We start from the raw sequence: 25,000 nt of genomic DNA on the forward strand, positions 1-25,000 counted from the left end.
CAGTCAGAAGGGGTGGCCCCAAGAGTAGGGCCCCCCTTTGTCTCTCAGAAAGGAGGTGACTTCTTTAAACGCCTTTCTTTTTTGGAGGGTGATGGTGGATAGATCCTGGAAGAGTGCCACGGAGTGCCCCCGATACTGTATAGGTTGTTTCAGTCTTGCTTCCTTGAGGATTCTCTCTTTCAGGGGGAAGTCTGGTTAAAAGGCCAGGATGATCAGTGGGGGGGGGGAGGGAGCGCAGCTCGTCGTGGCAGGCCTACTCTACGTGCGCGAAAAAATTCGAATTAAAACGTCCTGCCCTACGCCGAGTATGTCCCTGAAGAGGCCTTCTAGATATTGTCACATCCGTTCCTTCCACAGACGAGGGATCCCCCCCGGACCCGTATGTTGTTGTGTCGTGATCTGTTTTCGAGCTTCTCCGCGTGTGCTTGGAGATCCACCTGCTGTTCTTTGAGGCTAATGAGTTCTTGTTCAAGGTGTTCCATTTCTTCGCTCCTGATATGGTCATTGTTTTCAACTGCGGCCACTCGCTCCCTCAGGCCATCCACGTCCCGCCTTATCTCCCTCAGCTCTCCTGCCACCTCCTGCTTAAGTGTGTGGAAGTAAGTCGTCTCGTAAGGAGTTAAAAAGCGACTCCAGAAACGCTCGGGTAATCGGTACCTCTCGCCTGCGTTGTCTGATGGATGTTTGATTGGGAGGGGGAAGTAGGGCCCTTTTCCCCTATGTTGGGTCCCTTGAGGAGCATGTCTGTGAGTGTGCGCTCTCCTTTCTTGTGCGTTGAGGCCATGTCCTACTGTCCACACCAAAGAATTTGTGTCGGAGGCAGCGGTGTGTGGGCGCAGAGACCCCCTGATCGCCGCTTGCGGTCTGTGTCTAGTGACTTAGTCACTGTTTGTGCTGGAGGTCTCTGCCTTGTCCTGTCTGCCGGAGGCCCAGGGTTGTCCCCGGGCGTCCCTCCAGGCCCGCCGGGGAGGCAGGCAGGCACTAGTCGTTGGTGGCGCGTGGATTCGATGTTTAGGTGGGCTTCCCCCCCCAACAGATTTAGCTCCCTGTGTGCTGTGCCAAGAGTGATGTGGCAAGTGTTCTGGGGTGCCTTTCCTGCCTTATTTCAACCCGCTCTGGCCCAGGTCTAGGCAGTGTTGAGGGCACGCAACGCTTCTTGAGCGATTGGGGATCTTTCCACCCCACGCCGCACCTGATTCGCGTTGTATAGGGCGCCGGTCCCCTCTTCTCCAGGCACCCCCCCTTAGTGCTTACAGTCTCAAAGTGCCGGGTGTAGATCCTAAGCTGTGTCCCTTTCTGTGATTTCGCTGCGTTGGTGGCGAGGGCGATACTGTGATGTAGGTATTTAGGCTTAAGTCTGGCCCTCCTCCGCCGCGCATGCTGCCTCCAGGCTGTATCTTCTGAATTATGGCCGGCGGCTCGCGCTCGGCTCCACTGGTGGGCTGTCGACCACAGGGTCCCCCCCCCCCCCCCCCCCCCCCGATGATGGTGAACTGACTGGCGTATTATCAGTTTGCCAGGCCCCTGACTCGGCGGCTCCTCTCGCCGGAACAGGCCCGCAGCCTAGCCCTCTATTTTCGCGCCACTCCCTAGGGGCGAGGTCCGTTCTCCTGGTTTGCATTGCTGGTGTCAGTAGAGCGCTGTCGCTACGCCCCCCTGTATTAATGAGGCCCACTCAGAGTCTTTTAGGGTAGGGGGTCAGCGGGGCCCCCCGCTGGCACCGTCAATCTTAAACGCTGGGGCCTAACTGCAAATCTGCCCCCTTCTCGTGGCGTCATTTCACAGACTTGGATGCCCGATCAGGGCGGCTCCTCTCCAAATAGTTAGCCTGCAGAGGTTGCTCCCTTGGCCCGCTCCTCACCTTCCGTTGTCCCACAGCTTAGGTTTTGCGGTGTCAGGGACAGCTCCTGTCAGTACTCCAGCGGGACTAGGCCCAGCAGCCTCAGGCTCGCCGGGCTGGGGCAGTGGGTGGCCTCCCAGTACCTCTTGTGAGAGTCGGTGGTGAGGTCGACGATGCACCCGCTGCTTCTTTCGCGGCCCGCTCTCAGTCAGAATGTAAGCTGGTCTCACCCCCGGAGGCCCCGCTCACACTGCTGGCGGTCTAGTTCTCTACGCCTCTGACCGGGCGCCATTACGCGGCTCCACACTTGGGATGGAATCAGTCGGTGATCTGGCATGCAACTCCTCCGGAACATCTCCTAGATGTAGCTCCTCAATCCCTCGCTTTTAAGAGCCAAAAATGCGCGATGCTGGGGACACTGAAGCACAATTTGGCTGGAGGACGGAGTTCGGAGCGAGGTGCCTCACGGAGACACGTCCGTCTAGGTCCCCATCTTGGCCACGCCCCTTTCTCAACACTTTGAAATCAATCCCAACAGGTCAATGGATGTTGGATATTATCCAACATAGTTACTGTCTGAAGCTCATTACTGCTCCTCCAAATATTCCACCTCGCTGACATCACGCTCTGCAAGCTGGAATCCATAACATCTGTCCAAAGGTCGGCCATTTCAAGACTCCGTTACACCAATAATTATGACAGCAAATGCTTCCCTAATAGGTTGGGGTGCACATCTTCAAGACCTCACAATTCAAGAAGTATGGCAATCCAAACACAAAGATCTCCATATCAATCTCCTAGAACTACAATCTGTTCACCTGGCAGTGAAAGACTTCCTACCTCACCTACAACACAAAGTTGTCCTCATTCGAACAGGCAATATGACAACTATTTATTACATACAAAAACGGGGGGACCCACTCTCTCCAATTGTCTTAGCACAGAAAATATGAAGATTTGCAATACATCACAACATTCACGTTCTAGCAGAACATGTCCCTGGGGCAAGCTTTCAAATTGCAGACTTGCTAAGCAGGACACAGCAACAAGCCCACGAATGGGAACTACACCCCATGGTTCTTCCACCGTACTTACAGAGAGGGAGGTTCCCACAAATAGATCTATTTGCAACACAACAGAACACAAAATGCCCACACTTAACAAGCAGTTATACACACCAATAGTGCAAAAGCAATACACTATGGATCAACTAGTCGGCGATATTTGCATACGCTTTTCACTTCTCCCACTACTTTCATTAGTGGTCAGGAAACTCCCATAAACATCTCTTACCATGATACTAATAGCTCCAACTTGGGCTCACCAACCATGGTTTTCAGCTAATTACTCGCTAGGATGTTCTATTCCAAATAAAAGATTAAAAATATCGGAATATTGCTCAAGGTAGCATTGGCATGCTGGGACAGATGTATTAAACGAGCACCTGGAACGCCAATGTATGCATCCGACCTGCCAATACTGAGTTTGCTACGGATAGGCATTGGCCCCCCCTTCATCGATTGCGGGGATGGGAGGAGGCTGGAATACTCACAGTCCAGGACTGTTATCAGGATGGAGAACTACTCCCCCTAGCGGAATTCTGGGAATTTCACGATCTCTCGCCCGGGCAGTTCTTAAACTACCATACAGTTCGGGTATGATGGCCTTACTATGGGGTAGTGATGCACACGAGCCCACCACTCGTATAGCTCTCCAAGCTAAGGATACCCTGGGTCTGGCGAGACACTTGGTGAAATTGCTGTATGCGGCAGTAATGGAGTTGACGGAGACGACTCTACAACACATACAAGAAAAATGGGGGGGGATCTGATTGGGAGGCTAATAACTGAGGTTGAATAGAAAAAAATTGAGGAGCCCCAAAAATATATTGAGGAATTCGAATTTTAAAATTATACAGTTTAATATAATGCATATGACCTACCTTACACCTCACAGGCTGAACGTTATTTACGAGACAGACAATAAAAAATTTGCCTGGTTTGCAGAACATGTTGCCAGTTTTGCACACATGATATGGAGCTGCCCGGTGCTCCAAGACTATTGGAAGACTATTGTTGAGATCATAAACGAGGTGCTAGCGCACACTCTGAGATGCTGCCCAGAAGTTTGCCTACTGGGACTTTTCCCGAGGCCTAAAGCAAAACAATAGGGCATAGGTTCGTGGATCAAGCTTTCCTACTGGCCAAACGCCGGATTGCCCTTAGATTGGGAGCAAATGTGGGCCCCAAGATATCGGACTGGGAGCGGGACATGATGATCTCGATAAAGCAAAGGAATGGCTTTTGTACATGAAGACAAAATAACTAAAAGACTCAAACCATTGGCCGAACCATGTAAGGAATATTGAGGGCATGGTAATCAAGAGAATCTGGGGCCACAGACGCAAGCATAAAGGCCCCTCTGCCTGAAGCAGGATGAGAGTTTAATGCTAGGCATGAATCTGCTTAGTGAGATGTGAGACGGGTGCCCCAACATGTAGATAGAGTGGGTAAATGGCCGGTGGGGATGCTTAGACGGCTATGAGATGTCGGGAGAGGAGAGGGTATAATTATGGTAACCTTTGTGAAACACCAACTAATCGAACAATGGCTAGCCAGGAGCACGAGACTTATTTATGGAGTAGACAATGCAATATGAAGGCATGTATGTAGCGTACGAAGGAAATGTAATCATACTCTGAAAATGGCTGACATCTGATGATCTATTCCTTTATCCTATGTATAGAAACATGTCACATGGAAAGTAATATCAATGCAAAAGGCACAATATATAGATTGTAAGATAATAAATAACAAAATGGCAATAAAAAAATGTATGAAAAAAACCCCATGGTTTTCAGCACTGTTTTTTTATTTAGATTATTTTTATACATTTTTCGAAAGAAAGGAAAAAAAGCTCAAACATGGTACACATGTAGTCATACACATTTGTACATCGCAATGTTCTACAATAATAAAATCGCTTATTGGCTTCAAAATGAACACTCCTCATTACAATAGTCGGCAAGAGTACAGTAGGTCAAGCGTCTCCAGCATAATACAGATATAGAAACACAAACAAAAAATACTTGAGGACATTACCTAATGGGGCGTGCAGTGCCCGATCAGCAATAGGGAGTATAACCTAAAAACTATATACCATCAATGTGCATGTCTGAGCCCAGTAAGACAAGGTGCAGGTGCAAGGATTTATTGCTCATGAGTGAGTTCATCACTCTGCGGGGGGGTCTACGCGGGAGTGCGACAGTAGATAAGACTGCAGTGGCGCCCATATGTCCCTGGGACTGGATGTCGCAGGCAAAAGTTCAGCATATATCTCCAGCTGTTCTTGGCAATAAATTAAGTCATCAATCCATACCTTAAATTTGGGTGCCCTGCCCCTTCCCCAACAGCAAGCTACTCTCCTCTTAGCCAAGAGTAACGCCAAGGCCTCAAATCTACGATGCTCCACCTGTAACTGCTCAACATACCCCAGCAGAGCCATCAGCGGTGAAATGTCAATCTGGACATTTAGCATTGTGGACAGTTCTTTAAAAATCCGAGTCCAATACTCGTACACCTCCGTACATTCCCAAGCCAGGTGCAGGAAGTCAGCTCCAGGATTGTGGCATCGATCACATGAGTCGTTGTCCCTCAAGTTGTATCTGTGCATACGGGCTGGAGTATAATACAATAGATGCAGGAATTTATAGTGAATAATCCTAAGCCTACTACTGGCCGAGACTAGTTCAGTCTGCTGCGAACAGAAGTCCCACTGCTTGTCCGTCAGAGCTGTGCCAAGTTTGTGGTCCCATTTTGCCCTTGCCAATGCGGCCGGCCGGTTCCACCTCTGCGTGTGTACTGTTCTGTATATTGTCGAAACCAGTCGTTTGGCTGTCTAGCCTTGGAGTGCCAACTGCAGTGGTGCAAGAGCCGGTGGCTCCGAAGGCAAATCCGGAGTAATCAAGCAAATTCCTAGTCGGAGGCGGGTGTACAGGAACATGTCTAGTGGTGTCTGCTGTATGCCCTGAAATATATGCGTTAGTGTGCGAAATTTCCCCTCATGATATATGTCCCCCCAGGTCTTTATATGTGTGCGATCCTTAAACTTGTGGAAGATTACCTCCTGGAGGAGAGGCATGGCGGGATGATACACAAGCGGCAGAAGTGGCGAATAGACCATAGGAGCACCCATCATCTTACTTGTATGTGCCCAGGCAGCTACCGTGCAACTCACCGTAGTTGGCGCCTTGTCTCGACTGGGAAGCGGGGTATATACTGCACCATCAATGGGCATTGGAAGAGCAAGCTAATGCTCTGCCACAACCTGAGGCATATATCGTGGCTGATATACCCAGAAGTAAGCGTAATTCCACTGTAGCCTCACGCCCCCCCCCCCCTCACACCAATCGTATCAGTTCTGATCGTAGTTGTTTAAAGAAAAACGCTCCTGGGTGAAAGGGTATATTAAGGAACAATTAAAGTAACTGGGGCAATAAAATCATCTTAATCCGAGACGCGCACCCCGCCATGGAGAGAGGAAGGGTGATCCATCGTGAGATGTTATCCGCAATACGAACCATAGTTGTCCCATAATTAAGGCGCATCAGTTTATCCCTATCTCTCGTTATACGGATGCCCAAATATTTCAGTTCATCTTCGCACCATGCCATCGGGAAGTCCAGGGGAAAGAGTCGTCACATCAGTAAGGGGAAAAATACAAGACTTACCACAGTTTACCTGAACGCCCGAGAGCTTCCCAAACACTATCAGTTCTCTAAGGATCGGGTTCAAGTTCCTTTTGGGGGTCTCGTCTGTAAAGCGTGATATCGTCTGCGTAGAGGGAAATCAATATTTGCCTCATATTACACTGCAGTGCTCTGTCTCTAAGGTGTTGTCTTAGTTTAGCCGCCAGTGGCTCCATAGCTATCACGAAAAGCAGGTGTGACAGAGGGCAGCCCTGTCTAGTTCCCTTTGTAATCGAGAACCCCTCGGAGACTCAACCATTAATCACCACTCTGGCTACTGGCGAGCAGTACAATAATTTTATCCAAGAGAGGAAATGGGGGGGGGGAATCCCATGCGTAACATTACCCCAAACTCATAGACCCATTCTATGGATTCAAAGGCCTTTGTGACATCCAAAAAAAACGCCGCCAGGGGGAACTCAGAGGAGACATTATTCAAGATCGTAAAAAGGGTTCTCAAGTTGTGAGATGTCGCTCGTCCGGGCACGAAGCCCGGCTGGTCGGGCAGTATTAAATTTTCCATGAGTAGACTGATACGAGTAGCAAGGCGCTTAGCAAGGATCTTTACAACACAATTAAGCATTGACAGGGGTCTGTAAGAGTCACAGTGTTGCGGAGTCTTCCCTGGGTTTAAAAGGGAGATGATGATTGCCTCCCTCATGGAGGGAGGAAGATGCCCCACCTCCAATGCGTCCTCATACACCTCGCACAGTATGGGGGCCATCATGTCTATGTAAGTTTTATAAAACTCTACAGGGATGCCATCCGACCCTGTGTCCTTCCCAGACTGCATATGCATGATTGCCTCCCTGACCTCCAAGTTCAAATGGGGCACACAGAAGTTGTCGCTGCGCATCGCTCAGCCACCCCAGGGTCACGTCACACAAGTAAGCATCCAGATCAAGCTCCTCTTTCCGCGTAGTTGTATACAGTGCGGCGTAGTGCGTAGTGAAGATGTTTAGTATGTTTGTGGTGTCCCTGTATACCAGGCCCTCCAGCCCCTCCAACTCCAGGACCACATTAGAGCCGCTGGACCGTCTAATCGTTTCAGCCAGTGCTTTCCCCGGTCTCCCCCCTCCCCCCCCCCCTCCCCACCCCCCCTCACCATATCGGCGGGCCCACCAGTACCTCCCTCGGAATATCGCCTCCCTGCGAGCCGCGTCATATATTCTGTGAGCTTTGTCCGAAACTGTGATTGTGTTGCGCCATCCGGTCTTGTAGACAGCTTCCCTTCTAATGATTTAAGTTCGGTCTCAAGTGTATGTAGCGTATGCATGATATCTTTGAGTACGCCTGCGCCCTTCGCTATGCAAAATCCTCTCCGTACTTTGAACGCCTCCAAGATCGTCTCCACGCTGTCAACCGAATCTTTATTACGTAGAAAAAATCCTGCCTTTCTCCTCTAAGCTCCTCCTGGAACACAGTGTCGAGCAAAATGGTAGGCTGCAATCTCCAGCTTCCACGTGGAGGACCATAATCTGTCGAAGACAGCGTGAGCCTTACCGGTGCATGATCAGAGTAGGTCCTGGCCAGATGTTGCACTTGTGAGATCGCTGGGCAAAGACCTATAGTAAGGAATATATAATCTAGCCTTGCCCACGACACCGAATATGCAGTAAAGTGGGTGCCTTCTAGGTCGTTGGGATGTAAATGCCTCCACGCATCTATCAAATTGTATTCTGTGAGTGTGGAGTGGAGCGTCGCATGGGCCTTTGTGTAATGATGAGGGGCAGGGTGAGACCTGTCAACGTCCGGATTGTGTTGAATGTTAAAGTCACCGCCCCATATTATGTGGTTGGATCCTATGTCTATGATTTTTGCCCATACATCCACAAAAAACTGTGGGTTGTCCACATTCGGACCATAGCAGTAGGCCAGAGTAACCGAGTCAGGCCCCAATCTTCCCCAAGCCAGGCAGTACCTCCCCTGGGTGTCCCATGCGGCTCCCGCCAGGGTGAATGGCGTGCGCTTTTTGACCAGTATTGCCACGCCTCTCGCATACGAGGAGTAGGAAGAAAAGATCCTGTGTTCCGCCCATTTACAGGCAAAGGTAGTGTTATGTTTCATGTTAAAATGTGTTTCTTGTAACATTGCCACGTGTATCTGGTGTCTATCAAGGTAGGCTAGTATCTGGCGTTTCTTACACGGATCTCCCAGCCCCCTTACATTCCATGTAACAATGTTAAGTTTATCTATTACAGTAGAGGTCATTGGCTAGGTAAATCAACATCCCTGCAATTCTGTGCCCAAGAGCACCGCCCTGTCTCTAAATCTGTTACACATACATTTTCTAGTTCTGTGCCTCCTGCAAAGCAATGAAGTCGCAAAGACCAACTGATTACCTCCCGCAAAAATAAAAAAACATCTCCATGCATATTGACAACCATGTGCACCAACCCACCCAAACAATCCCTTCCCAAACTTGCGTCCAACCAAAACTTCGTAAAATATCCCCCCCCCCCACTGAACCCTCCGCCCGGTGTTGTTTCGTGCTCCGGCTAGGTCTCCCACGCAGCGGCCGCAGGAAAGCACACACTGCCTCAGCGGGTATCACCGCCTTCCTCAGTGTCTCCTACCGACTCTGAGTCTGGACGAGTGGATCCAGGCAAAACCCGCCACCCCCCGGTGTCCATCCTTACTCTGTATACAGACCAGGAGATTTTAGAGGGACTTGCTACCGATGATAGCACAGTGTGTGCAAGTGTGCACTGTGTGACTGTTCTCCAGCAATAAGATACAATTGTTATGAGGCTTAGCAGCTGAAAATGACTGATGAAAACTAGAGATGGAGGAAAAACAGTACCGAAAAATAATAGTTGCATATTGGGTGCTAAGTCATTCTATGGAAAATAGCGGAGTACCAGAGAATGAGGTAGCTTGAATCTATTCTAGATTCACATGCCATTTCCTGACATCAGTCTTTCAAAATGGGGACCTCGTTGAAGACTTTCAGTATGGTGACATCATGCATCCACTTGATAGCCTTTGCAAAAGAACTACAGTCAACAGGTAATGGGACCGATTTAGTGGTTGTCATGCCCGAATTACAAAAGCCACTCAATTGATGGATGAATGAAAACATGACAAAGGACAGTCCCCCCAAACTCTAGTCTTGTCAATGACAATTATAACACATGCATCCCAGTCAGGGTGAGATGCACAAATGGGGAGACCGAAGGCTAAGGCCTAGTGGACACAGCAAGAGGCAATCCAGCACATCTATATCCTGAACTAAAGGATGTGATGAGGAAAATGGTATTGCTGCAAACATGCAACACCACAGCAATGTTTTACCTAAAGAAACAGGAATGCAAGAGATCTCATGCTTTCTCAAAACTAGCATAATAAGTTTAGGCATGGGCCAACTAAACTAACGAGTTATGGCTATGACTCAACTTCCAGGAAAGAAAAACAAAGGCTTTCTAAGCAATCTGGAAGTTGTGTTGTACGACTGAGCAAGAATATTGAGTTGTAGACTTGACTTTTCAATTGTATGAAAAACTAGAAATAGACATCTTTGCAATAAAATGAAATGAAATGAAAAATCCCACAGCTTTGCACCAGGGACCCACAACCCCATTCCAGGAGAATTGCAATGTTGATAAATTGATGCAAAATGTTTGCCTATTCTTTCCACTGATACCACTGATATCGATTTGTGATCAACAAATGAAAACAGGTAGACTTGACACTGATACCCGTAGCCTGCAGCATGCACGTCTGGCATATTACTTTCACCTAATGAACAAAGACCGAAAACAGAATAATGACATTTCCAAGATTTACACATGTAGTAAGGGAATGTGTACCACCCAGACCATCTAAACTTGGCATACCAGGGTGTCCTTAAAGCTTAAAGTTTGGTAAATTGACAGAGTGCATAAAGATGATCATGGGGGCTAGCTTACTACTAAGAGCCACATTAGGAAGACTTTTGTCCGACTGCCACCCATTCGGAAATGGGATCGCCTGACTACAAGTCTGTGCACCCGTCAGCCGAATAAGGATGCAACCTTTGCGGTGGCAATGTCTAAACTGCCATGAAACGGCTGGTGGAAAGGGGCATCGTAATCCCTACAGGGGTGCCTGGCATGCACAGCCACTGTTGTAGGGATAAGAGTCACTTTGGCGGACAGACAGGCTCCTTGAGCCTGTCGGATCCGTGGTGGTTGGTCTCTCCGACGGCCACCCATCCTAATGTGGTGGGCGGAAAACACTATTACGATGGTGGTGGGACAGCCACCAGCGGGCTGTCGGTGGGGGTCCCACAGTCATCGTAATCAGGCCCTTTGTTCTGAGCTACAAATGGACATGGATGATGATGTGGTGTACAAGCCAGCAAATCCAGGGCAAGTTAACAAATTAGATTGCTATAAAAAATCTCATGCATATACTGAAAAGTAAACTGTCTTATGCGCCTTTGAGAGTTTGCCGGATATATGAATTTTTATGGAAAACTCATCTGGAAAAACTCGTTCTGATGATTCTTTGCTGTCCAGCCCTTTTTGGTATTTTTTTTTTTTACAAGATTGGATTTCACCAGGTTGTTGGTTTTGAGTTTTCTGCTTTTTAAGGGGGCTTGCCTCCCCCTTTCAGCTCCTCTGTCTTCTCTGCATTGTCTTTTAAAGGTGAGTGTGCTCGCTCTTAATACCCTTGCCTCCCTCTACCACAATTCTCCAGTATTGAATCTTTCACAGATTCATATGCTTGTATCTTCCCCGTCGTCCTGATGGGAGTCTCACGGTAACAGAATGACTATAGCAGTATCATAGAGTAAAACACTGCATAGAGAGTCCCATAGGAGACCATTATATTTGGTTGCCAAACCTCATTATTTGGACCAAAACTCAGCCAATCAGCTGCCAGCCCTGACTTCACACTCCCCAGCAGAGCCATCATACCTCAGATTTCCAACCGCCTTTGTGTGAAGAAGAGACTCCCTGAGCTCTACTCAGTTTGTTTCCTGTGAACTTTTTACCTTGCTCAACTGAAAGTTTTCTTGTTTCTGCATTGAGGTACTGTGTTTTTCCTTTACCTACAATGGCTGAAAGCTCCAAAAAGAGGCTTTTCAGGCCCTGCAGATCCTGTGGAAAACCTAGATTATACTCTGAGGATCCACATAAGGATTGCTTATACCGTCTCCACCCTAAACATGTCCCTAATGATTTCAAGCATTGTAGAACCTTCTCGGCTAAAACCTTGAGACAGGGAGGCACATTTATTATTGTGGCTTCAAAAGAAGAAGCCCACTACAGATTTGGACTCTGAAGAAGAGGTTGATCCTAGGACTCCCAAGAAAAGAAAGTCTTCTGCTCCTGAGGAGAAAGTAATTGCTAAAAAACAAAAAAACAAAGAAAAGGAGGCTTCTTCATCTTCTTTGCCTCAAACGCCGTTGAAACGATCCTCTGTTTCAAGGGAGGTGTCATCTGCTCCTTCATCCAAGGTAGGAGTATCTCCAGCGGTAATTCCTGTCAAAACGGCGACGACAGTCGTAGACGATTTCAACGACGACAGCTTCGTCGACGACGAAGACAACACCGTTGATTAAGGGTTTGGCGTTGATCTCGTCGACGGGAAGATCAGCGTCAACGACTGCACCGTCGACGATAACCTAGTCGACGCCATCTGCGACGACTGCACCATTGAAGTTGACGACATCGTCGATGATAATCTGAATTTCGACGACTTGAGGATCTTCGTCGACGGGAGACTCGTTGACGACACATTTTAAGTCTCCGAATACAAAATCCTCCATTACTCTGAAGTCCTTCCACCCGTCGATGAGCTCGTCGATGGCGAAAAAATCTACTGACTTTACCAGTTGGACCAAGGTTTCACCGTTGCCCCCTTCAACTCTGTTGGAAATGCAGTCAGCGGATGAAGAATCTGGAGTAGCTTATAGTCCATCCCAGCTGCAGATAAAAAGTCAAGACACTGATGATGAGGAGTACCAGGAGGAACAGGAAGTCTTTTCTTTCCAAGATCGTCCAGTGACAGAAAAGCGATACGAGTCTTTTCAACAGTCTTACGACTATGAGGAAGAGGAAGAAGTACAGCAGGAGGTGAGAGAGGAATGTTTCTATGCCAATTTCCTTGGTAACAAATCTTCGCCATATGATAAATGACTACTATCGCCGTTTCACAGAAGCTGACACTTCCTCCACAAAGTCTGTAACAAGTCCTGTTCAGGCTCAAAAGGCTCAGCCTCCACCTCTACCTACGCCTTCAACTCAAAACACACGCTCCCCTCCTATAGTTACAATCAGAGATGATCTGATAGAAAGTGACGGAGATCAACCAGAGGAAGGTGAACTCCTTCAAGACAGCCCAGTGGGAACTGAATGGGATGAATATGTTACCCTACTACGCCATCTCCATCGCCGTCTCCAGCAACTTCTCCTCCTCAGGATATTGGGGGATTCCATGATATCATGGAGAAGGCCTCAAAAAGGTTTGAGCTTCCGCTTCCGGTCAAGGAAGCAGAGTGTTTTCTTTACGACTTTAAGGAAGAGTCACGAAAATCCGTCCGGTCAATCCCAATTATTGATTTCATTTGGGAAGAAGGGTTGAAATTGATGAAAAACCCAGCCTCTGTCGCAGCCTCGGTGCCGAGGATCAGAAAAAAGTATCGCACACCTGAATCCTCTTCGACGTGTTTAATTGGACATTCTCGGCCGGAATCGGTGGTGATGTAGGCAGCGCAACGCAATTCAAAAAATCCGGTCTATACAACTGCAGCGCCTCCGGCTAAGGAAGGTAGGCGCATGGATGGAGCGGGGAAGCGCTTTGCTGTGCTGGCGACAGCAGCTATTAGGGTTGCAAATGCCTTAGCTCTCCGCAGTCGATACAATTGCCAATTGGTTGGATATAGCTCCTTTATTGTCACACTTGCCAGAAGATAAAAAAGAAGAGGCTGCCACCATAATCCAGGATGGCTCCAGAGCGGCTTCTGAGTCCATCGATATAGCGATGGATATGTCTTCGCGTTCTTTTCGTAAGATGGCAGCGGCTGTAGCGCTGCGAAGACCGGAATGGCTTAAGGCTACTTCGTTTAGACCTGAAGTACAAACTAAAATAATTGACATGCCGTTCGAGTGAGAAAATCTGTTTGGTAAGCATATTGATGAAGCCCTTCAAGGCATCAAGGCCGACACTGATACGGCACGGGCACTGGGGTTTTTGCAACAAGGAAAGTTTCAGTCCTTTCGAAGGAGAGGGTCGAAAGGACAGTATGCTCAGAGATCAGCATATCAATCTGGCAGATATCAGCCTTACAATCAACTGGGATATCGCCAGTTCTCAAGTGGTCAGCAGTTTCGCTCCTCAGGTTCCTCGTCTCAGCAACAGACAAGAGGAAAACATCAGCAAGGGGCAAGTCTCAACAGTCTACTAGAAGACAGTGACTTCAGCATTGCACCCACCACCTGTCCAAACTCCAACAACCATTATCTAGCTCTATTTTTACCAATCATGGAAGTCAATTACAACAGACAAATGGGTTTTGGACATAATCCATTTGGGCCATACCCTGGAATTTATACAGAAGCCTCCAAATCAGCCTCCTATCCTCCGAAAACAGCGGCACCTGTCTGCTCTCAAAATGGACATTTTATCTCTCTTACAAAAGTAGGCAATAGAGGAAGTGCCCCGTCATCAACGAGGGAAAGGCTTTTATTCGCATTTCTTTCTGATAAAGAAAAAGCTTACGGGGAAATGGAGACAGGTAATGGACCTGAGAAGTTTGAACAAATTCATCAAAAAGATTTCATTTTGCATGTTGACCCTTCAAGAAATATTACTGCTTCTTTGCTGAGGGGACTATTTGGCATCCCTGGACCTCTTAGATGCTTATTTTCATATTCCGATCCACATAAAACACAGAAAATGTCTTCGCTTCATGGTGGCGGGGCGCCACAACCAATTCAGAGTTTTACCATTCGGTCTGAAGTCAGCCCCAAGGGTTTTTACGAAGTGTATTGCGCCAGTGGCAGCTCACTTAAGAGTTCAAGTTCTCCAGGTCTTCCAGTATCTAGACGACTGGCTCATAAAAGAAGCTTCAATTCAGGAAACGCAGCTCTCTGCAGCATTGCATGGATCTCTTCAGTCATCTCGTTTTGAAAGTCAACATGGAAAAGTCATGTCTTCTCCCATCTCAGTTTTTTCAGTTTCTGGGAGCTATGCTTCGCACAAAAGAAGCGAAAGCTTACCCTTCAGAAGAACGGGTTCAGAAGATCCTAAATCTAGCATCTCTGCTGCGAACAAAGCAGTTCATTTCAGTGAGGATCTACAAGTCGTTGTTGGGAATGATGTCTTCTTGTATCCCGTTGCTTCCCAATTGCAGGCTACAGATGAGACCTCTTCAAGAACTTCTGGACAAACAGTGGATTCAATCGCTAGGATCTTTCGAAGATCGGGTGTCCATCTCTCCTCAGATTAAAAAGAGCCCTGTCATGGTGGACAACCAGAAAACACTTAACAAAAGGTCTTCTATTCGAACCTCAGCATCACAGTTATGTATTGATGACAGACGATTCTCTGCAAGGGTGGGGGGCACATCTCCAAGAATTAGAAATTCAAGGTCATTGGTCAGAAAGAGAATCTCATCTTCACATCAAACTTCTAGAGTTAAAGGCAGTGTTCTTGGGATTACAGACGTTTCTACTCAGGATCAGAGGTTCCACGGTTCTGGTCAGGACCGACAGTACGACTACCATGTTTTACGTACTAAAACAAGGGGGGTACAAGGTCGGAACTTCTCTCAAGACAAGCGCAGGAGATTTGGAGGTGGTTTCTTCTCCACAACATCTCGCAGCAAGTGCAGCACATTCCCGGAGTGAACAACTCTAGGGCAGATGCTCTCAGCAGATCTCCAAATGTCTCTCACGAATGGGAATTACATCAAGATCAACTTCTCCAGGTCTTTCGCCTATGGGGAACCCCATCGCTAGACCTTTTCGTGACAGTTCGCAACTCAAAATGCAAGCACTTCACAAGCAGATTCCATCAGAAAGGATCGTGGGACAATGCTCTCCAAATGTGCTGGACAGGAATGTTCGCATACGCCTTTTCTCCATTCCCTTGAATATTCCCTTGAATTTCAAAAGTGATCCGGAAAATGAAATCGGAGCCATGCCACTTGATTCTCATAGCTCCAGCATGGCCGAGACAAGCGTGGTTCTCCGATCTCCTCAGGCTGTCAGTGGCACCCAGGATTCAGCTCCCACTCTCTCAGAATCAGATTTCAATGAACAAAGGCCAGATTCTTCATCCGAATTTGAAATCGCTCAATTGATCAGCATGGAACCTCATGAACATGAGTCATTTTGAATATTTCTCAGGAATGCAAAGAGATTCTTTCCAAATCACGAGCGATCTCTACAAACAAGACCTATACGGCAAAATGGAGGAGGTTTTGTCTATGGTGCTCTCATCCTTTTAATATCTCTTCAGAACAAATCCTGCCTTTTCTTTTGCATCTGGTTAGAGCAAAACTTTCCCATGCCCATATAAAAGTGCATTTGGCAGCTATCTCAAGATATAGAAGAAATCCTAACCGTCAATCTCTCTGATCTCCGAGAGTAATAAAGGAATTTCTCAAGGGACTTTTCAGGACATTTCCTCCAGTTCACAGCCCAACAGTCTCATGGCTGCTTAACACGGTTCTAGCACAGCTCATGAAGTCTCCTTTTGAACCGATACATAATACGGATTTGCAATTTCTCTCATGGAAAACCACCTTGCTTTCAGCTCTCACTTCAGCAAGGAGAGTAAGTGAAATTCAGGCTTTCTCGATTTTTGAACCTTTTCTCCAATTTCGTCCTGACAAGGTTGTCTTGAGGATAAATCCTAAATTCATCCCCAAGGTTCCATCCATATTTCATCTCAACGAACCTGTGGTGTTACCTACTTTTTTTAAGGATCCTTCCTCACCTTCGGAGCAATCTCTACATTCTCTAGACGTCAAAAGATGTCTCAAGTTCTACATTGACAGGACGAAGTCATTCAGAAAAAATAAACAGCTTTTTGTAGCATTTTCTGGTCCAAGAAAAGGGTTGGCACTTTCAAGGTCCAGTATTTCTAGATGGATTTCTTCGGCTATCTCTCTGTGCCATGACAGTCGGTAATCCTCTCCAATCCAGAGTACATGCACATTCCACCAGAAAAGTGGCAACTTCTACAGCCCTATTTGCAGGAGTGTCACTGCCAGACATTTGCCGAGCAGCAACGTGGAAGAATGTGCACACTTTTACTAGACACTATTGTCTAGATACAGCATGGCGAAATGATGCAGCAGTGGGAAAAGCAGTTCTTCGCCATCTATTTCATTGAGGTATTGTTCAAGATTTTATATATATATATATATATATATATATATATATATATATTTATGTGTACCTACCTATTTGCTTTCTTTCAAAGTTATGCTCTTGCTTAATTGGCATTCTGTTTGTTCACCGGATATGCTTTGTGTAAAGTTTTAAAAACTATTCTAAGGTACTGTTTATTTATATACAAAAAATAGGAGCAGAGCCCACAGCCTGTGAGGTTCTATCCTGAGCAACGCATCTTCTATAAGTACTGCTCGCTAGTCTGATACAAGCTATGAATGATTCAATACTGGAGAAAAAAACTAGTTACCTGTACACTATGGTTCTCCAGTATTATCTTTCTTAGATTCACATGCGACCCTCCCACCTCCCCGTTACTCAGGTAGACCACTTATCTCTAGATATATCCTTGGCTCTCACTCGGGGCTGGAAATCTGAGATATGCTGGGGAGTGTGATGTCAGGGCTGGCAGCTGATTGGCTGAATTTTGGTCCAAATAATAATGAGGAGGTTTGGCAACCAAATATTATGGTCCCCTATGGGACTCTCTATGCAGTGCTTTACTCTGATACTGCTATAGTCATTCTGTTACCGTCAGACTCCCACCATGACGATGGGGAAGATACAAGCATGTGAATCTATGAAAGATAATACTGGAGAACCAAGTTGTACAGGTAAGTAACTAGTTTTTTCTTTCCACCTCATCCCTCTCATTAAACTCACTGCTCCTCTTCCCTGGAGGTTTTTGTTTCTTACCAAGTCCTCTAACATTTCCACTAACCCATCTATGCTACCAGTAATTCTCTTTAATTGTCTATTGATCCTTTCTCTATTTTCTCGTCTTTAATAGCCCTACTGCTGCCCACTTCAGCTTTACTACCTATTTTTTTCTGCCTGTTTCCTTCTGACAATTTTCTCTATCCACCCATGTCTCCCCCGACCTCTATACCCATCCCCTTTTCCCTTTTAGCTTTGTCTCCCTGTGGTCAGTCTTCCTGCTTTGTTCTCCCTTTTTTAACTGTCTGGCCACAGTAGACCTAAAAGAAAGACTGACTATTTTTACATTTCTGTTGAATGAGGTATTGTCAGATTGATTTTAGCAAGATGACTTCCTTCATTTTGGAAATTCGTCAAAATTATGGAATTCCCTATTTGTCAGCTATAGTGGCATACACAAGGGGCACTGTATGGTCTGACCTGTTCATAAACTCAGTAATCAAAGGATTTTATGTAGGGACAAAGAGAATACCTCTACTCTAGGTAAGTTCCTCCTTACCTGGTACCTCAGGCTGATGGCACAGCTAACGCGACAAACTTTTGAACCAATCCACAAATCCAGCCTAAATCACCTCACACTTGAAGATGTTTTTTCAAATATTACGAGCACTGGCTATCCAAAAGCCATACCTTCAAATAAACCCATGTTCTTTAAACATCCAAAGTCCAAGTTAGTAAGAACACTCCACACTCTAAATGAGTAGAATTTCTCGCTATGAAAAGCAGATCAGTGCGCCCGTGCGATTAATAACCCTTCATGAGACAACTGCAGTGCGTACCTCGCCCTGCCATACGCAGGCATTGCATACTATCCCTTACTGACCGTATAATGCATAAGGATATACCCGGACACCATCATAAGCCATATATGACACCTGCCGTGTAGCTCACATATGTGTCGAAAGGGACAGCATAGCAGACTGATGCATAAGGTATATTACCAGGCTTAGATGTTCTACTTCTATATGTGTTAATCTGTTTTATAATCACCAGTAAAGCCAGCGACAGTTGTGCCAGGGGGTCACACCAAAATGGACAATGCATTAGATAGTCCTGACATAACTAAGCAGTATTTGGTTTGTGGTAAAGAGATCTAGTCATTACTATAATGTAAATGTAACCTCTGCTTGATGGAAACTGTAACTGTGGAAATGTGGCCGTTTCTAATTCTTCTGTAACGTGTATTTTGTATACTGATATACTCACTTTTCAAACTTGCAAAGGATAAAAAAAAGAAAGTACACCAATAAACAGATGTTAGAAAAAACAATGAAAAGCAGATCAGATCTTTACATCAATTGCTATAAACAGTAGAGGTATGTCTATGTCCAAAGTGCCTGACAAGACGGATTGTGCAAACTATGTGGTTATGCTACTAATTAGTAAGGAAATATTAGAAGAAAGAGCCAATGGCGCACACATATTGAAGACCGAGAAGTGGGGTATGAAATTTGCTGGCATGTCGTGATGAGATTGTTTGATTATCAAGGTTGATGTTATAATTGAAATCAGTGGGTGAAGTCAAAAGAAAAAATCTGACCTCACACAACCATCAAGGCTGGCAACTGGAAACCAGGTTAGAAAGCAATATTTGCAGAGCGGTGTCTATCAGATCAGCACACAGTGACTTAGGATTCAGTGTCTTACGGGAAATAACCATAGGTCTGATAGTCAATGGAAGTTGTGTTGTGGCACTGCAGTGTCATTTATATTTTCATTCTATGAAATTTAAAACCAGCCAAACCTTGAGTAGCATGTGGTTTGCTTATGAGATGTTTAATTGTTTGCTGTTTGAGTTGGGTAACGGCAAGCTGAATCCTCAGAAGACATGATCGAATAATTCAACTTTTCAGACCATCACATCGTTTTATTTCCGCTATATACTAGCAACAGTCTTTTGTGAGAATGTGAATTTTAGTTACCGTCTTGTATGTCTGACTTAATTTTTATTTATTTTATCCTTTGCAGCTATAAACTTTGGTATTGCCTTGCCTGCTTGGATTGTTGACCAAAAGAATTCTATGTTGGTAGGTCTGTAGTTGAAGCATGAAATGTTTTTTATTTAATTTATGAAGTATACTTTTAGAACATATCTTTTACATCTCTTGATATATTATGTTTCTGGGACAAGGTCGGTGCTCCTCCTTAAAACTGTATACTCTGCAGTATAGGTTAATAAGCAAATTAAATTCCCTCGTTTTTCTTGAATTATCACTCCACTGGTACTCAATGCTAGGTGCCTAGGATATTATAGTCATTGTTTTGTTTACACTGTTTTCATTACGATTTTGAATGCCACCTTTGCCATTAATGAGGTCACACTATTTATCGTAATTACACTGATATTACATACTTTTCTTTTAACAATAGGTGCTCCTTGTATATGGATTAGCCTTCATGGTCATTCTTCCTGTTGTTGTGGTAAGTAGAAAATAGCCTAACTTAATTTTACCTGAAGCATTTTTAGTGCAATGAAATGCTAAATGCTTTCACATTAGTATTGCTGTTACACCATCTGTGAAGATGTTGAGTGGCTAATGGAGTATCTCTGGAGAGATAGCTGTGTAATGCAGCACTCCACGTACAGTACATAAAGTATTTTCAACAGTAAGCACCCGTCTGCACTCCTGGAAGGTTGTGAATGGAGTACATGAAAAATCAATCTATTCTTTGACCTGTGAATTGGTGTATAGTCTGTTGATCATGATACACATGTGTGATGCTACAACCCATAGAAACCTCCCTTTGATTGAATGCTTTCTCCGCATTGACCTGAATTGAACCATGGATCTGATTCTGAACCTTGGCCCAGAGTAATTGTCTGCAGTAATTGTGAGGGTGGCGGTAGTGCATCCTAATACAAACCTGTGTCCCCAAAGAGATCTTATGGGCAGGATGACCTTGTTCATGGGCAGTTAGTTAGATCTTTGTATCAACATTACTTTAATATATCTGACTGTTACTCGTTGGAAGTTGTGAGATTTTGTTCTTGCTTATTTTTTTTTTTATAACTATTTTTCTTGATGACAAGTTTTACACTGAGCACACACTTTACAAACATTAGCGACCAAGGGTGCACCGATTTTGTTAACATTTCCCATAGATCACAGAGCCTGTTCATACCATGCCAACATACATTCAACAAGTTTTCACTTATTCTATTCCGGATCTTGCCCCTTTCTCTGCTGCGGGGGCTTGCATGTACCTCCCCTGTAAATGTTCTACTTTTCCCAAATCTATGACCACTTGTTGGGACACCCTCTAGATTTATACACTGCCCTCTCTGTCAACATGCACCAATCCATATCTCTCTCCCATGCTGTTAAGGACGGTGGCTCCTGTGCACCCCACAGTCTAGCAACATTCCGTTTTGCAATTATCATACCCAGAGTCACCCATAGTCTCTCCTTGGTGTTTAGGTTGGTAGGGCCCCATATATTCAGGAGGCACATCTTTATACTGTAATCTATCTCACACCCCATCACTTCTGCCATACACTTTGTAACCTCAGACCGGTACATCTGTATATATGTACACTCCGATAGTATATGCACGAAGGTACCCTCCTGCCCACATCTTCTCATGCATCTTGGTTCCATTCTGTAGCCCATCTTTACCATTGCAGGGCCCGCAAGATAGATCCTGTGGAGCACCTTCAATTGTACAAGTCTCAGCCTTGAACAGATGGCTATTTCGGGGGAAGCCAGCGCCTCAAGCATTCCTCATCCACTAGCCCCGCCACATCAGACAGGTTATCAATTAGTTTCTTGTAAGTCAAAGTAATGCATTTCTCTGGCATGTACTCGTCTAGGATTATGTCTTTTAACTGGGAGGATTCTGGTGGCGTCTCTCCCTTTGCTATACCCACCTGTAGTGCATTTGATCTGCATGTATCTGAGATAGTGTTGGGGAGTTCATACTCCGCTTGCAATTGGGTGAAGGTGAATACCTCTCCCGCCTTCCACACATCTCCAACCTTAGAAATGTCGATCAAGTTCCATTGGGCAAAGCTCTTAGTGTGTCTGAGATTGCCATGGACATGCGCGTCCTAGTGAGGGGAGCGCGTGTTATTTTACCCTCCCAAGCCATGTTCTTAAGACACCCGTCATATCTGCACCGCATGCATTGTGGGGTCCGTCGGGTTCAATTTAGTGGGGTTGGTGTATAATGCCCTTGTAAAATCCCCCCTGGGAGCAGCCACCTTTTCATTTGTTTTCCTGGGTCCCCTGAGGGCCTATAAATGCACTGATTAATTACAGTGAGCTGCGCAGTCCAATAGTATCTTTGGATATCAGGGAGTGCAATTCCCCCATCATACCACCCTCGTGTGAGTTTCTGAATGGATAGCTCTCTTAGGGCGCCCTCTATGGATTTAAAATAATCTGCCCCAACCGGGCGAGGAGAGTTTTGGAATACATATATAAAGCGTGGTAGGGCCATCATTTTGAATAATGCTGCACGTTCCAACAGGGACAGAGGGAGAGATTTCAAATGTCTGACATCAGAGCTTAGTCTTTGTATCGGGGGCTTGAGATTTGGTGCATTAAAATGGGATGGATCTTTAGAGACATAGATCCCCAGATACATAGATCCCCAGATACTTAAATCCTACGTTGGCTTCACTAATATTGATACCCAGTGGCAGTGCAGGTGTTTTACCACACAGAACATATGTGACCGATTTGGACCAATTTATACTATAGCCAGAGGACTTCCCAAATGTTAATAAAATATGCATTGCTCTATTCAGGGAGGCACCGGGCGAAGCCAAATACAACAGTATATCGACCACATATAACGAAATACGATCCTGCCACCCCTCGGCCTCTAATGATAAGGTCTCTTCTTATCCACATTGCTAACTGTTCCAACATCAGGGCAAAGAGCAATGGGAAAAGGGGGCAGCCCTGTCTGGTACCTCTCCTGAGTGCAAACACTGGGAACCTTTAGTTGTTGACCACTACTTGTGCCAGTGGGTTTTTAAACAATAACTGAACCCAGCTCAAAAAACCTGGTTCAAACCCTAATTTCCTTAACACTGAAAACGTGTAGGGCCATTCAATTGTGTCGAACGCCAAGGCGGCATCGAGGGATACCACCACTGCGTCTTATCGTATTGTGTGCACTCGATCCATCACTCTGTGAAGTCGTCATAAGTTGAGAGAAGTATTCCTGGTTGCCATAAAGCCAGACTGGTCCGGGTGCACCAATTCACTTATAACTTGTAATAAGCGGGTGGGCAGTATTTTCGCGAGTATTTTGGCTTCTGCATTAAGTAGGGATATCTGTCTAAATGAGGAGCATTTGTTCTTGGGTTTTCCTTTTTTGTGAATACCTACTATGGTTGCTAACCTCTGATCTACTGGGAGTGTTTTAACCTCTCTGCTCTCCTGAAACATTGCTGTCAGATAAGGCGCAAGTTTGCTTGGGGCAGGTTTGTACAATTCGATAGGCAAGCCATAAGGGCCCATTGTTTTGCCAGCCCTCAAATCTTGTATAGCTTTTTCATCCTCAGGAGTTGCTAAATCCAGATCTAGTTCGTCCCTGTCTTCATCAGAGAGCAAGGGTAGGGAGATGTCTTTCAGTAATGCATCCACGTCTTCTCCCGTATAAGTCGTTTGGGATTTATAGATCCGGCCATAGTTGTCGCCAAATGCGTTTGCAGTCTCTTGCGGCTCAGTGTGTATAATATCAAATTCATCCATAAGTTCTACCACCACTCTGTTGGCTTGCTCTCTGCGTCCAGCCAGGCTAATAGCTCTCCGACCTTGTCCCCCACCATGTAGATTCTACTGAGTGTTGCCCTGCATTGTGCTTTGGCAGCATCCATGACTCGGGCCACATATTCTTAGTCTTTAATTTCAGGGTATGCCTAACCTTGTCTGGGTTAGTTCTCTTCCAGGGGATACTCATCAATAGTCATAAGCACTGAATAGTCCCGCCCACGTGCGGGATCCCGGAGCAATAGCCAATAATTTGTGTATATATATATATATATATATATATATATATATATATATATATATATATATATATATATATATATATATATATATATATATATATATATATATATTCGCTCCAAGGTTGTCCACCTTTGAGTAGCACACGAGCAGCAGCTTGATTTGTGTAGGTGAGGACGGGGATCCGCTTGTAGATGCCGCTCCGTAATGGATCTGCCCGACGCGTTTCGAAGCTCCATATGCTTTTCTTCAGGGGCTTTAACGGAAGCGGTGTGTGCAACCGCTAACCCACTTCTCCATTTTCCATATGACACACCCACCAATGGGAGGCTCAAATGAGACTGTGTATTATGGGAAGTGTGGTGCGGAAAGCACATAATCAAGTCCTGTATGGACCCCGGAAGTGGGCCCGTCCTCGATCCTGTGTACAGCTGCTGTTTCACTTCCGTGACCCCCAAGAATGACGGGGTGGTGCATACTATGCGGCTGGACGGCCGCGTATAAATTGTCGCTCCAAGGTTGTCCACCTTTGAGTAGCACACGAGCAGCAGCTTGATTTATGTGTAGGTGAGGACGGAAGCGGTGTGCGCAACCGCTAACCCACATACAGGACTTGAACAAGCAGGGCGGAACAAGATCCAGACCTCTGTCTCTGGAAGCACAGACAATCTGAAAATGGCTTCTGGCTCGAGATATGAGAATTTCTGCAATCCACTTGCCGGGTGTCCTCAATGTTCAATGTCCTCAATGTTCATGCGGACGATCTAAGCAGGCACTTCGCAGAAGCACACAACTGGGTGTTAAAGCAAGAAGTGGTACAAAACCTCTTCCACGAATGGGGAACACCAGACATAAATCTTTTTGCGGACGCAGAAAACGCAAAATGCCGTGTCCTCGCCTCCAGGTACCCGCAACCGGAGTCCGAAGGGAATAGACTGGTCAGAGACATTACTCTACGCTTTTCCACCGATTCCACTCATTCCCTTGGTGACCAGGAAGCTGTACGAGGCCAAGGCAGACATGATCCTGGTTGCTCCAGATTGGCCTCGCCAGTGGTGGTATCCGGACCTTCTTCATCTATCCAAAGTACCACACAGGAGGCTGCCATGTCATCCCGATCTGCTGACCAGGGCGGGCGGCAAGGTGCTCCACCCCAACCTGCCATCCCTGAGGTTGGCAACATGGCTCCTGAGGTCATCCAATACGGACATTTAGACCTCTCACAGGACTGCATGCAGATTTTGAAAGAGGCCAAAAGAGCTTCTACTAGAAAGTCTTATGCTTTCAAGTGGAAGCGCTTTTTCATGTGGTGTACTGCTGAAGGTCATGACCCTATTCGAGGTCA

The 25,000-nt window shown here is 46.0% G+C and overlaps 1 protein-coding gene across 1 annotated transcript in view; it reads left to right on the forward strand.

Annotated features, from left to right (window-relative positions):
* Window positions 1–25,000, forward strand: part of SEC63 (SEC63 protein translocation regulator) — an 844,363-nt gene that overhangs the window by 142,851 nt on the left and 676,512 nt on the right. The window contains exons 6-7 of the mRNA XM_078648413.1: window positions 19,661–19,719; window positions 20,063–20,113. Of these exons, the coding sequence (XP_078504539.1) occupies window positions 19,661–19,719; window positions 20,063–20,113 (110 nt within the window). The remainder of the gene's footprint in view (window positions 1–19,660; window positions 19,720–20,062; window positions 20,114–25,000) is intronic.

This window comes from Lissotriton helveticus, chromosome 6, assembly GCF_964261635.1.
Source record: "Lissotriton helveticus chromosome 6, aLisHel1.1, whole genome shotgun sequence".
NCBI lineage: Eukaryota > Metazoa > Chordata > Amphibia > Caudata > Salamandridae > Lissotriton > Lissotriton helveticus.